The 13,798-nt window shown below is 36.6% G+C and overlaps 1 protein-coding gene and 1 pseudogene across 4 annotated transcripts in view; one reads left to right on the top strand and one right to left on the bottom strand.

Moving 5' to 3' along the window:
* Nucleotides 1–515: 515 nt before the first annotated feature.
* The window catches only part of LOC104006767 (uncharacterized), a 62,046-nt gene continuing 48,763 nt past the window's right edge, over nt 516–13,798 (bottom strand). For all 4 annotated transcript variants that reach the window (XM_063812840.1, XM_063812841.1, XM_063812839.1 and 1 more), the window contains 2 exons: nt 13,548–13,599; nt 516–2,705 (listed from right to left, as the gene is read on the bottom strand). In XM_063812840.1, coding sequence (XP_063668910.1) covers nt 2,522–2,705; nt 13,548–13,599 — 236 coding nt within the window. In that variant the 3' untranslated portion in view covers nt 516–2,521. The remainder of the gene's footprint in view (nt 2,706–13,547; nt 13,600–13,798) is intronic.
* LOC100613605 (GTP-binding protein SAR1a-like) lies at nt 1,829–2,424 on the top strand (annotated as a pseudogene).

The raw sequence follows: 13,798 nt of genomic DNA, 5'->3' as shown, positions 1-13,798 counted from the left end.
TACTCATAAATTTCTATTTTATATCGCTATTTTACCTTTTTTTATTATTATAGTTTTTCTGGGGTACATGTGCAGGACGTGAAGGTTTGTTACATAGGTATACATGTGCCATGGTGGTTTGCTGCACCCACCAACCCGTCATCTACATTAGGTATTTCTCCTAATGCTATCCCTCCCCAAGTCCTCCACCCCTGACAGGCCCCAGTGTGGGATGTTCCTCTCCCTGTTCCATGTGTTCTCATTGTTTAACTCCCACTTATGAGTGAGAACATGCAGTGTTTGGTTTTCTGTTCTTGTGTTAGTTTGCTGAGAATGATAGTTTCATTAACTAGATTAACTGTGTAGTAAGAATTTATCATTCACTTTTCACTTCCACACCAGCAGGATGACGTAAGGAAACGAATACCATCAAAAAGGATCATGTTTTAAAATTATGAATTGGGTGGGAGTGGATTTAGACAGAAAAGAAATAAAAACAAAGGGTATACGTATATCAAATCATCACACTGCACACCTTGAATATATACAATCTTTATTGTCAATTAAATATTGTTTTAAAAAATAAAGGACCAGAAGCTGAATATAGTTATAGAATGCAGCAAATGATGAAAACAAAAGTGGGAGCAAAGAACAAGCCTGAGATGATCGGTGTGAACTTGGCTAGAAGGATCCAGATTGCTAGATCTGCTGCTAATTGTGAAGCATGGGTGAAAAAAGCAATTACTTTAAAAACAAGCCCATGGCCAAAAGTTTTCAGGACCCATATTTTCAAAATTCCAGATTCCATGATTTTTAATCATGTTTAAATAACATTAATGTATGTTAATATCTTCTTGACACAATGTTTTTATGGTTTAAATAAAATGAGGAACTTTAATGTAGTCAATGGAAGGTAAAAAGTCTATACTGTGTTGGGTTATTGTGGAAGAAATTATTGAAGACTTCTTTTGTCTGTATGTGGAACTAGGATTATTATGGCTCTATGATAGCAGAAATCTAAAGAAATAATATCTTGAGAAAAACTATAAATAAAAGAAAATTAGATCTTGGCACCTAAAATAATAATCTTAATTTCCCCCTTGTGATCCAAGGAAATTTTTATAAAATTGTTAAGGCAGATTCAGTTTCCTTGGCTTCTCTTAGATCTGAGTCCATTATAAATAACAGGTGCCAAAATTTATCATTTCATTTTATTATGGCAAGGAAGTTAGAGGGAAGCATACCCACTAAGGAATTGCTATAATGACCCTTACCAAGAAATTTCAACTCTATTATCTGTACAGAGAACAAAGTTTCACAGCTTTATAGAGTGAGTGGCAACCCTATAAAGTACTTTTTTTGAAGTACCTTTAGAACAAGATCATGTCCTTTGCAGGGACATGGATGGAGCTGGAAGCCATTATGCAGGAACCATTATGCAGAAAACCAAACCCTGCATGTTTTCACTCATGGAATGATGAGCTGAGCAATGAGAAAACATGGATACAGGGAGGAGAACAACACACAGTGGGGCCTGTCTGGGGGTGGAGAGGGGAGGGAGAACATCAGGAAAAATAGCTAATGCATGCTGGGCTTAATACATACGTGATGGGTTGATAGGTGCAGCAAACCACCATGGCACACGTTTACTTATGTAACAAACCTGCACATCCCACACATGTATCCCAGAACTTAAATAAAATAAAATAAATTTTTTTAAAGTACCTTCCTTACCTCTAAAGAGTAAGTAGGTTTTCATATTTGAAAATATTTGGGGTGTGCTCTGAGGGAGGGCCTGGGCCACCCACCATTGCTGGAGGAGCCCTTCAGGCCATAATAAGCATGAATAATGTCTTTCCTCTTTGAGTGGATCTACAATGGCTTCGGCAGTGTGCTCCAGTTCCTAGGACTCTACAAGAAATTTGGAAAACTTGTATTTTTGGGTTTGGACAACGCAGGCAAAACCACTCTTCTTCACATGCTCAAAGATGACAGATTGGGTCAACATGTTCCAACACTACATCCGACATCAGAAAAGCTAATAATTGCTGGAATGACTTTTACAACTCTTGATCTTGGTGGACACAAGCAAGCATGTCAGGTTTGAAAAAATTATCTCCAAGCAATTAATGAGATTGTTTTTCTGGTGGATTCTGCAGATCATTCTGGCCTCATGGAATCTAAAGTTGAGCTTAATGCTTTAATGACTGATGAAATAATATCCAATGTGCCAATCCTTATATTGGGTAACAAAATAGACAGAACAATGCAATAAGTGAAGAAAAACTCTTTGAGATATTTGGGCTTTCTGGACAGACCACAGGAAAGAGGAACATGGCCCTTTAGGAGCTGAACGCTCACCCCACTGAAGTGTTCATGTGCAGCGTGCTCAAGAGGCAAGGCTAGGGCGAGGGATTCTGCTGGCTCTCCCAATGTATTGACTGATGTTTGGACAGAGAAAATAAGAGTTTTTCTCCTCTGGACTGATCCTGTTCACAGCTTCTTCATGGACTTTTCTAATAGAACAATGAAAGGTCTCCAATCATGCTCTCCAAGCATTGAGAAGCCAAGAGTCACTGTCTACTCTCATCACCCAGTGGTGAAATGTTCTCTTCTCCACACTGTTGGGGAGGTAATGCTGCCCCATGTGCTGGTACAGGTCAGTATCCTGGGGCTTGGAAGCTGGCAGGGCTTGCTGAGTAAAGCTGTGTGCCATTATGGGGCACCTGAAAAGAAAAACACATCTCACCACTCTGGTTGATTTCAAAAGAAAGTGATTCTATTTTTAAAGAAAGTGTTGTTAATATAATTGATACCCCTTCTAACTTTTCGAGTTCAAAATTTACTTAGTCCAGAGTTTTCTATTCTTTTTTAAACTAATGAATGACATTTAGATACTTCATAAAATTATGAACAGATACACATTGGAGGCCAGAGCTCATTTGGGTAAACTCACTCCTGCTGAGTTAGCAGGTTGGTGAGAGAAGCTCCCCTGAGCTCACCTGTCTCTCTAACTGCCTTGGAGAAGGTGGCATTACCTTGTGAACAGAGAACCAGAAAAGGGGCAGAATCCTGGCCTTGTAATTGCGGCAGGTTTCCACTGTGGTAAGCTAGGGTCATTCCTTCTCAAGGAATGAGTAGCAGATCATTCACTATTGAGCAGTTAATTATAGTGTAAGTTACTGTTATTATTCTTATTTATAAAGTTATAGGTTTCAGCCAGTCTTTACTTTTATACTTTGGTGAAATTTTATTTCCCTCTATAGCACCTTCCTTTTTCATTTTCAGTTATAAAAAGTAACTTTCACCTCATGAAAAAGTTGAGAACATCTTTTATGTTGTCACATACTGCAGGTGTGTCAGTTACTTTTGCACAGATTCTAGAGGAAAATTTTTCTGAATAGGAAGACAGGACAAAGTTAACAGCTTAAGGGCTCTTAATTCTGTGAGTTGAGGACTTAAATGTATTGTAGCACTTGTCTGAATGCAGGAAAAATTTACTCACTGGGCTTTAAAATTTCCATTTGCAGAATTTGGTCTCTATTGGATTTTTCCTGAGCTCTTTGTCTTACATCTTATCTCCTTAGATATCTACGTTGCTGTGTTTAAAGTAAAGGTTAACATCTGTAGCTTTTCCAGGTGTGTTTGTGTGGAGTTTTTTAATATGAAATTGCCTTTCCCCATTGTAGAAATAAGCTGGGGGGAAACACTAACTCAAAAACTTTCTGTAGAGCTGTTCCTTTGGAAGCAGCATCACTTATTGGCAGTAAAGACTCAGGATAAAAGCAACAGCATCCCTACCATGGTGATGAGGATTGATTTTATAGCATTCCATTTTCTTAGTGTCACATGTGAAATTGGATTTTTATGATCTTAACCTAAATTCTACCCTTGTAGTAAAAGATCAAAAGATAAGATCTCCTAGGAAAAGACAGGAGATAGGAGATGAAAAGTTAGGAGGTTATCTTTATTCTAATGTGAGGGTAGGGAAAATGTGGATAACATATTATTGGGGAGAGAGTATAGTTATTTAGTTGGAGTTCTCAGTCTTCAGTACTGACTTGTTCGGGAAACATACTTTTTCACTGCCAGGTACTGAATGCAGAGGCTCAGTGAAGTATATTTCTGGGAAGTGCATGCATTTCATTTATTAGCAAGCATAGCTGGATTAAGATAAAACTGTTTGGAAAGGGGTTAAAGCCTTAACTGAACAAATCTAGCTAACAGTGAATGAACTAGATAGTTAACTTGCATTTTTTTTAAATTTTCCTTTGGTTAAAGGTTCCCCATACTTCTCTTACCAGAGACATGAGAAGTATGATTGCTTCCATGTTGGTTTTCTTACTTTTAGTTTCGGATTTTTTTTCCCTATTTGTCCCTAGTAACTTTGTTGCAAGCTAGAAAACTGTGGGTTCTACGTAGGGCAGCTGCTGTGAGGAGCTCAGCTCTAAACACAGGATCAGCGCCTTGTACAGGAATTCTCATGAATTAAGATGTTTCATTCTGTTTTATCAGAGTGCATGTATGTCCTATTTCAGAAAAAGTAAAACAGTCATTTACAAAAGAAAGTCAATCTGTATCCTAAGCATTTTAATTAAAAGTTAAAGCATAAATAAATAAATAAACAATAAATCAAAAGATTTGGGATCCTTTCAATCAAATAAATAACTATTAAAGACCTCTGATATGACATAAAGCCACTGAATACAGAAAGAACATTCAATCTTTATCCCCAATTAACACTGAATTCTGATGGAAGAAAAAGATTAATGTTCTTTTTTGCAAGAAAAGAGGGTACCCCTAAAAAATATCAACACTGATTTAGGCAACTGTTGTATATGAGTAGAAATGATCTATTTAGCTTGATTGATTTAATCTTTTTATACAACCACATGCATGTTGTGATCTCCTTATGAAAATTTTCATACTAAAAAAACTATTTTAAAAAAGGCTACTGTGGGCACACTGCCTATAGGATAGCCCTGCTAGGCAAGGAGCAGTTAAAAAAAGTATAAATAAATTGACACCTATTAATACTAATACTAATCATTATAATTTAAAACATTGAAACATGTTTTTGAAAAATAATCTATGGTACTGTTTGCATTTGTGAGCATTTCCACTGATTAAAAACATATGTGTACTGATATTAAAATCTAGAAATCATTAACATCAGATTCAAGACAAGGGATCTGAGTAATGTAGGGAAATAAAATGGTAGAAAAAACAACCCTTCTGAGACTTCTTATGGGAATATAAGGACATGGTTAATATTTGGATACAAAGAAAAATTAACTATCAGATATACACTTAAAATCAAACAGGGAACTTTATTTCATGAAAAATAACCAACCCAACATTGAGTATTGGACTTAATAAAGCGTGTTCACACATATGGTGCTAATTAATCTCCACAACAGAGCAAGATAGATAAAGAAGTTTCTGAATATTTAAGCAAGACCTAAAATGTACATGTATTAGTAATTGGGAAGTGGACTAAATCTAGATTTTCTAATATCATTCTTGTTTCTTTTCTACTATGCCAGTATTGTTCAAATTTTTTACCATTACCTATAGTAAGGAATATATTGTACATCAGAATCCAGGTCATACAAACACATATATAAAATGAGTGATGAGAATAAGTAAAATAAATCAATAAAATAGTATATAACTGCGTAATAGATTACAACTCACAATGTGAAAAGCACTAACATATATCATACTGTATAACTGCTGATACTTTAATGACCTTATATCACTTGACTGTGCAATGAATTATCTTGTCTTGTAAGTACTGAACGTGTTGCAAGGAACCATTTCCTTTCAGCTGTGTGCTTCCTTTTATGACAAAAGTTTTATGTTGGCAATTGTCATTCCAGGATTTGGGAAGAAGAGGTAAGGAATAGCACTATGTTGTTTCTATGCAAATCAGACTGATCCACGTGGAGCTCAGTGAGTTCTGAACTCACCTACATCAACTCACAAATTGAACCAGAACATGACCAGGGCCAACAGATTTTGGATGAAAGAAATTAACACGTGTTAGTTAGCATGGGTAGTTCTTGGGCATTCTTTAAAATTATTCATTTCTCCATCTGATTCATTTTTCTAATATAAGATTAATTATGTTTCCCATTACTTAATCATTATTCTGTAAAAGTTTGCTATATTGCATTTCTTGGGTAAGATACAGAGATTTGTTGATCTTCCTTTTAGAGGCACTAGAAAGGTAACATTTTGGCCTTTAGATAAAATTTTTCATGCTTACAAGTTTCAAATCACATCAGTTTAGTTACATCACAGAGAAAACCCCTTCATAACTCAGTTTATTTTACTTAACTGAATAAGTGGACTATCAGAAAAATTCAATACTAAAGTAGCCTTTCCTTTCCCTCAAATCCACCAACAAGAGCAATGACAGGAATCTGGGCAATGCAATTGCTCGAAAGATCTTCATTCTCTGGGGTTTCTTTGACCACCCCTAGCCGGAAATGTTTCTCTTCATAATGGGGCTTGTTGCTTATCTCTGCATACTGGTGGGCAACATCTCAATTATTGTGGTACCCAGGGGATATTTTAGGGGAGCACCAAATGCATCATTTTAGCTGTGATGTCTTTGGATCCTTACATTGCCATCTGCAAACACTTGAGGTACCCAGCTATCATGCATCAGCAACTCTGTGTCCTCCTAGTGGCCATGGCATGGCTAAGCAGTTTGGCCAACTCTACTTCAGTCATCCCTTGCCGTCCAGCTGCCACTAGGCGGTAACAAGGTGGACGACTTTCTGTGTGAGGTCTCAGCGATGATCAAGATATCATGTTTTGACACCACATTCAATGTATCTATGCTCTCCATTGTGAGGATATTGTAGTCCCTCGTTCTCTAATTAATTATCTTTGTTTACTGTGGATTCATTGTAGCTACTGTGCTGAGGATTCAGTCCTCAGGGGGAAAGAAGGAGGTCTTCAACACATGTGGTTCTCATATTGTATCTCTCCTCTATGGGCCTGTAATTAGCATGTATGTACAGCCCTCTGCCAACTCCCAGGACAAAAACAAATTCATGTACCTGTTCTACAGTTTGGTGACTCCTATGCTTAACCCTTTTATCTACACTTTGAGCAACAGGGACATAAAAGGGGCAATGAGGAGGCTTCTTGTCTTTTTGTATCACCAGGAAGAGAACAAAAGTAATTATTTTTATACTCCACATTCTTCATATACAGGTCAGAAGATCTCCTGTTCTAAAATTACATGTTGATTTAACCTCCTCCAAAATTGTTAGCATTCTTTACTACCCACCCTGTCTACATATATGCTTTTGTACCACACAATGGGGTTTGTTGGATATCATTTCAAGTGTGAATCCTAATCCTCAGATTGTCTGCAATTTGCATGGTAGTGAGAACTATGTCCTTATATTCCTTTGTATTTATCTAGAAATATCCATAGGCATCTAAAAAGTGGGCAATAAATAAATGTTAATAGACTGACTCATTTACTCAGAGCAAAAATCAAGTCCTATCATTTTATGTGTTACTTTGAAAAATATATATGAGTAATATAGACTGCAGTTTACCTTCTTGTTATTATGAATGTGATTTAAAGGCTAATCTTTTATTTGCAAATTAACTTTTTATGGATTGCCAGCAAGATCAAATAGGTTAATATCTCATATTCCATAACTGACCCTCTCAACCACAAATTCATTGATCCTTTACAAATAAAATAATTCAAAAATAATATCTGACTCTTTCCTATCGATCTTAATGGGATTTCTTCCTTTTGAGGTATTTGACTGAAGTAATTATTTCTAGGTTATCAGATGGAGAAGTTAAAATCTTCAGAAATTTCTATGTTGTCTCTTAATATTGAGAGCCACTCACCCTTCAATGGGAAGACAACCTACCTAGAATGAGAAAATTAGATGTATTTGGTAGGTAACCGAAGGATTAAATCGTCTCATCATTTAAAATCAGAATATTCAGCAGAAGGAAAATGGAAAAAGAAGGCAGAGCACAACCTGGGGCAAATATAAAATAAACTAGCTATCAGACCGTCAATTTTGAGATAGAGGTGACAAAGTAGAAAGTTGGATAATGATGTAAGAAGGCAGTGTTCTGTTGACTTTATCCATAACATCAACTCTCCTCATTATAAATCCATAATTTTTCTCATACTTCCTCTGCTCCCCTGTCTTTCAACTTGTGTTTAAGAAAAACATTTGTTTTTCTAACAACTACATACATTCATTTGAGGCCTTCACACATCTGCCCATCCTTCATGTATTTCCACTGTGCTCTTCTGAATGACAAGAACAAAATCTATTAACACACAATGTGCAAACCGCTGATACAGAAATATTATATATTATAGTTTTGCCATTGTTGGAGACAAGGAAACATCACTCTTTTGGAGGAAAGTTGACTCCCTGGCATACCAACATGTCTGTAAGGACTAGGCCTGATTTCACTGTGTACCTCTCCTTCATAGTACTGACCTGTATTGAGAGAATGGGCTCTAAATAAGTATTTTTTAAATAAATGAATGAATGATAAGTATTACCCACTGTCCTAATTACCTACTATTAAAACCTATATAACAGAATCATGCAAAAATGTGTCATATACTAAACAATGAGTGTAGCAAAAGAGGTTTGTAGCTGAATGTTTTTTTAAATTTTTTATCTCCATAGGTTTTTAGGTAACAGGTGGTATTTGGTTACATAAGTTCTTTAGTGGTGATTTGTGAGATTTCGGTGCACCCACCACCTGAGCAGTATACACTGAACTCAATTTGTAGTCTTTTATCCCTCCCTCCCCTCCTACCCTTTCCCCCACCCAGTCCCCAAAGTCCATTGTATCCTTCTTATGCCTTTGCATCCTCATTGCTTCGCTCCCTCTTATGAGCAAGAACATACAATATTTGGTTTTCCATTCCTGAGTTACTTCATTTAGAATAATAGTCTCCAATCCCATCTAGGTTGTTGTGAATGCCATTAATTCATTCCTTTTTATGGCTGAGCAGTATTCCATTGTGTGTGTGTGTGTGTGTGTGTATATATATATATATACACACATATATATATCACAGTTTCTTTATCTATTCGTTGATTGATGGGCATTTGGACTGGTTCCACATTTTTGCAATTGCAAATTGCACTGCTATAAACATGCATGTGCAAGTATATTTTTCGTATAACGACTTCTTTTCCTCTGAGTAGATACCCAGTAAGGGGATTGCTGGATCAAATGGTAGTTCCACTTTTAGTTCTTTAAGGAATCTCAACACTGTTTTCCATAGTGGTTGTACTAGTTTACATTCCCATCGGCAGTGTAGAAGTGTTCCCTTTCACCACATCCATGCCAATATATATTTTTTAAAAATTTTTTATAATGGTCATTCTTGCAGGAGTAAGGTTGGTATCTCATGGCAGTTTTGATTTGCATTTCTCTGATCATTAGTGATGTTGAGCATTTATTCATATGTTTGCTGGCCATTTGTATATCTTCTTTTGAGAATTGTCTATTCATGTCCTTAGCCCACCTATTGATGGGATTGTTTGATTTTTTCTTGCTAATTTGTCTGAGTTCCTTGTAAATACTGGATTATTAGTCCTTTGTCAGATGTACAGATTGTATAGATTGTGAAAAATTTTCTCCCACTTTGTGAGTAATCTACTCTGCTGACTGTTCTTTTGCTGTGCCAAAGCTCTTTAGTTTCATTAAACCCCACCTATTTATCTTGGATTTTGTTGCATTTGCTTTTGGGTTCTTGGTCAGAAATCTTTGCCTGAGCCAATGTCTAGAAGGTTTTTTTCAATGTTATCTTCTAGAATTTTTATAGTTTCAGGTCTTAGGTCTTAGATTTAAGTCTTTGATCCATCTTTTTTTTTTTTTTTTTTTTTTAGACAGAGTCTTGCTCTGTCCCCCAGGCTAGAGTGCAGTGGCTCAATATCAGCTCACTGCAAGCTCTGCCGCCTGGGTTCACGCCATTCTCCTGCCTCAGCCTCCCGAGTAGCTGGGACTACAGGTGCCCGCTGCCATGCCCAGCTAATTTTTTGTATTTTTAGTAGAGACGGGGTTTCACCATGTTAGCCAGAATGGTCTTGATCTCCTGACCTCGTGATCCACCCGCCTCGGCCTCCCAAAGTGCTGGGATTACAGGCGTGAGCCACCGCACTCAGCTTTGATCCATCTTGAGTTGATTTTTGTATAAGGTGAGAGATGAGGATCCCAGTTCATTATCCTACATATGGCTTGCCAATTATCCCAGCACCATCTGTTGAATAGCGTGTCCTCTCCCCACTTTATGTTTCTGTTTGCTTTGTCAAAGATCAGTTGGTTATAAGTATTTGGTTTTATTTCTTGGTTCTCTATTCTGTTCCATGGGTCTGTGTGCCTACTTTTATACCCATACCATGCTGTTTTGGTGACTATGGCCTTACAGTATAGTTTCAAATCAGGTAATGTGATGCCTCCAGATTTGTTCTTTTTGCTTAGTCTTGCTTTGGCTATGTGGGCTCTTTTTTGGTTCCACATGAATTTTAGGATTGTTTTTTCTAGTTCTATGAAGAATGATGGGGTTGGGTCATATGCTGAGTTTATTTTAAGCTTTATAAGAAACTGCCAAGTGGTTCCTCAAAGTGATTTTAACATTTTGCATTCTCATCAGTAATAAATAAGAGTTCCCCTTGTTCTGCATTTTTTTTCTAGCATTTACTATTGTCAGGGTTTTTTTTTTTTAGCCAATAGAACATTATGTGGGAATTTTTCTGTCTTGTTGCCTAATATTTAATATTTATAATTTCATAATATTTAAATTTTATTTACTTATTTTCATAATATTTAATATTTAATTATTTCATAATATTTAAATTTTGCTTCTTGGCCTGCAAAACCTGAACTATTTTCCATCTGGCTCTTGTGGGGAAAATTCGCTGATCTCTGGTCTTTCCTATGGATTTTCCTAACTCATTGAACCTCATTGAGGTTCAACTGAACTGTAAGTCAACAACTATAAGCTTTTTAAATATGGGAAATAGTGAGTCTTTGATAGGAACAAGTAATTTTTTCCAATTTTTCTTTAAGAATTTTGGCCTATGTACACAAGACAGGGATGCCCTCTCTCACCACTCCTATTCAACATAGTGTTGGAAGTTCTGGCCAGGGCAATCAGGCAGGAGAAAGAAATAAAGGGTATTCAATTAGAAAAAGAGGAAGTCAAAGTGTCCCTGCTTGCAGATGACATGATTGTATATCTAGAAAACCCCATTGTCTCAACCCAAAATCTCCTTAAGCTGATAAGCAACTTCAGCAAAGTCTCAGGATACAAAATCAATGTGCAAAAATCACAAGCATTCTTATACACCAATAACAGACAGAGAGCCAAATCATGAGTGAACTCCCATTCACAATTGCTTCAAAGAGAATAAAATACCTAGGAATCCAACTTACAAGGGATGTGAAGGACCTCTTCAAGGAGAACTACAGACCACTGCTCAATGAAATAAAAGAGGATACAAATGGAAGAACATTCCATGCTCATGTGTAGGAAGAATCAATATTGTGAAAATGGCCATACTGCCAAAGGTAATTTATAGATTCAGCAACATCCCCATCAAGCTACCAATGACTTTCTTCACAGAATTGGAAAAAATTACTTTAAATTTCATATGGAACCAAAAAAGAGCCCACATTGCCAAGTCAATCCTAAGCCAAAAGAACAAAGCTGGAGGCATCACACTACCTGACTTCAAACTATACTACAAGGCTACAGTAACCAAAACAGCATGGTACTGGTACCAAAACAGAGATATAGACCAATGGAACAGAACAGAGCCCTCAGAAATAACGCCGCATATCTACAACTATCTCATCTTTGACAAATCTGACAAAAATAAGCAATGGGGAAAGGATTCCCTATTTAATAAATGGTGCTGGGAAAACTGGCTAGCCATATGGAGAAAGCTGAAACTGGATCCCTTCCTTACACCTTATACAAAAATTAATTCAAGATGGATTAAAGACTTCAATGTTAGACCTAAAACCAGAAAAACCCTAGAACAAAACCTAGGCAATACAATTCAGGACATAGGCATGGGCAAGGACTTCATGTCTAAAACACCAAAAGCAACGGCAACAAAAGCCAAAATTGACAAATGGGATCTAATTAAACTAAAGAGCTTCTGCACAGCAAAAGAAACTACCATCAGAGTGAACAGGCAACCTACAGAATGGGAGAAAATTTTTGCAACCTACTCATCTGACAAAGGGCTAATATCCAGAATCTACAATGAACTCAAACAAATTTACAAGAAAAAAACAACCCCATCAAAAAGTGGGCGAAGGACATGAACAGACACTTCTCAAAAGAAGACATTTATGCAGCCAAAAGACACATGAAAAAATGCTCATCATCACTGGCCATCAGAGAAATGCAAATCAAAACCACAGTGAGATACCATTTCACACCAGTTAGAATGGCGATCATTAAAAAGTCAGGAAACAACGGGTGCTGGAGAGGATGTGGAGAAATAGGAACACTTTTACACTGTTGGTGGGACTGTAAACTAGTTCAACCATTGTGGAAGTCGGTGTGGCGATTCCTCAGGGATCTAGAACTAGAAATACAATTTGACCCAGCTATCCCATTACTGAGTATATACCCAAAGGATTATAAATCATGCTGCTGTAAAGACACATGCACATGCATGTTTATTGCGGTACTATTCACAATAGCAAAGACTTGGAACCAACCCAAATGTCCAACAATGATAGACTGGATTAAGAAAATATGGCACATATACACCATGGAATACTATGCAGCCATAAAAAATGATGAGTTCATTTCCTTTGTAGGGACATGGATGAAGCTGGAAACCATCATTCTCAGCAAACTATCACAAGGACAAATAACCAAACACCGCATGTTCTCACTCATAGGTGGGAATTGAACAATGAGAACACATGGTCACAGGAAGGGGAACATCACACGCCAGGGCCTGTTGTGGGGTGGGGGGAGGGGGGAGGGATAGCGTTAGGAGATATATCTAATGTTAAATGACGAGTTACTGGGTGCAGCACACCAACATGGCACATGTATACATATGTAACAGACCTGCACGTTGTGCACATTTACTCTAAAACTTAAAGTATAATAAATAAAAAAAGAATTTTGGCCTATGTATAACTATGATATATCAATTTTAAAATGCAAGACAAAGACAGACATTTTCTGTAGGTATCTGTTACTTAATGTGCATGGCTGATCTTTTTAGTTGCCTTTAAAATGTTCTGTATTTAATTAATTCATTCTAATATAAATATTCTGTGAATCTTTATTGTATTTTCTCAATACAATTTAGAACTTTAACTTTCTGAGGAAGGTTTTGAACCTCACTTTTCAATTGAATTTCCTGACGGTCAAATTGCTTAACCCATTCTGAATACTTTTACTGTAATTTTTACAGGCTTTAATGACAAGAGGCTTGAGGAAAGGGAGCCTGTTTTGCCCTTTACACCGGACACACAGAAGGCACCATCCATAAGAAACGAATGCTTACCAGGTAATGAAATTTGCTGGTACCTTGATCTTGAACTTCCCAGCCTCCAGAACTGTAAGCAATAAATTTATGTTGTTTACATAAAAAAGAAAATAAAAATACATGAAGAAGAATTACCCAGTGTTTCTCTCACATCCTTTACAGACTTCTAAACAATACAAACTCTTTAAATTGTAAACGAACTTGGAAAATTTTTACATCATCTTAAACAATTACGTATATCAGTTAAAAACAAATAAAGCCTTTAACAA

Source organism: Pan troglodytes, chromosome 5 (assembly GCF_028858775.2).
Source record: "Pan troglodytes isolate AG18354 chromosome 5, NHGRI_mPanTro3-v2.0_pri, whole genome shotgun sequence".
Classification (NCBI taxonomy): Eukaryota; Metazoa; Chordata; class Mammalia; order Primates; family Hominidae; genus Pan; species Pan troglodytes.
This window is presented reverse-complemented; position numbering and strand designations above follow the sequence as displayed.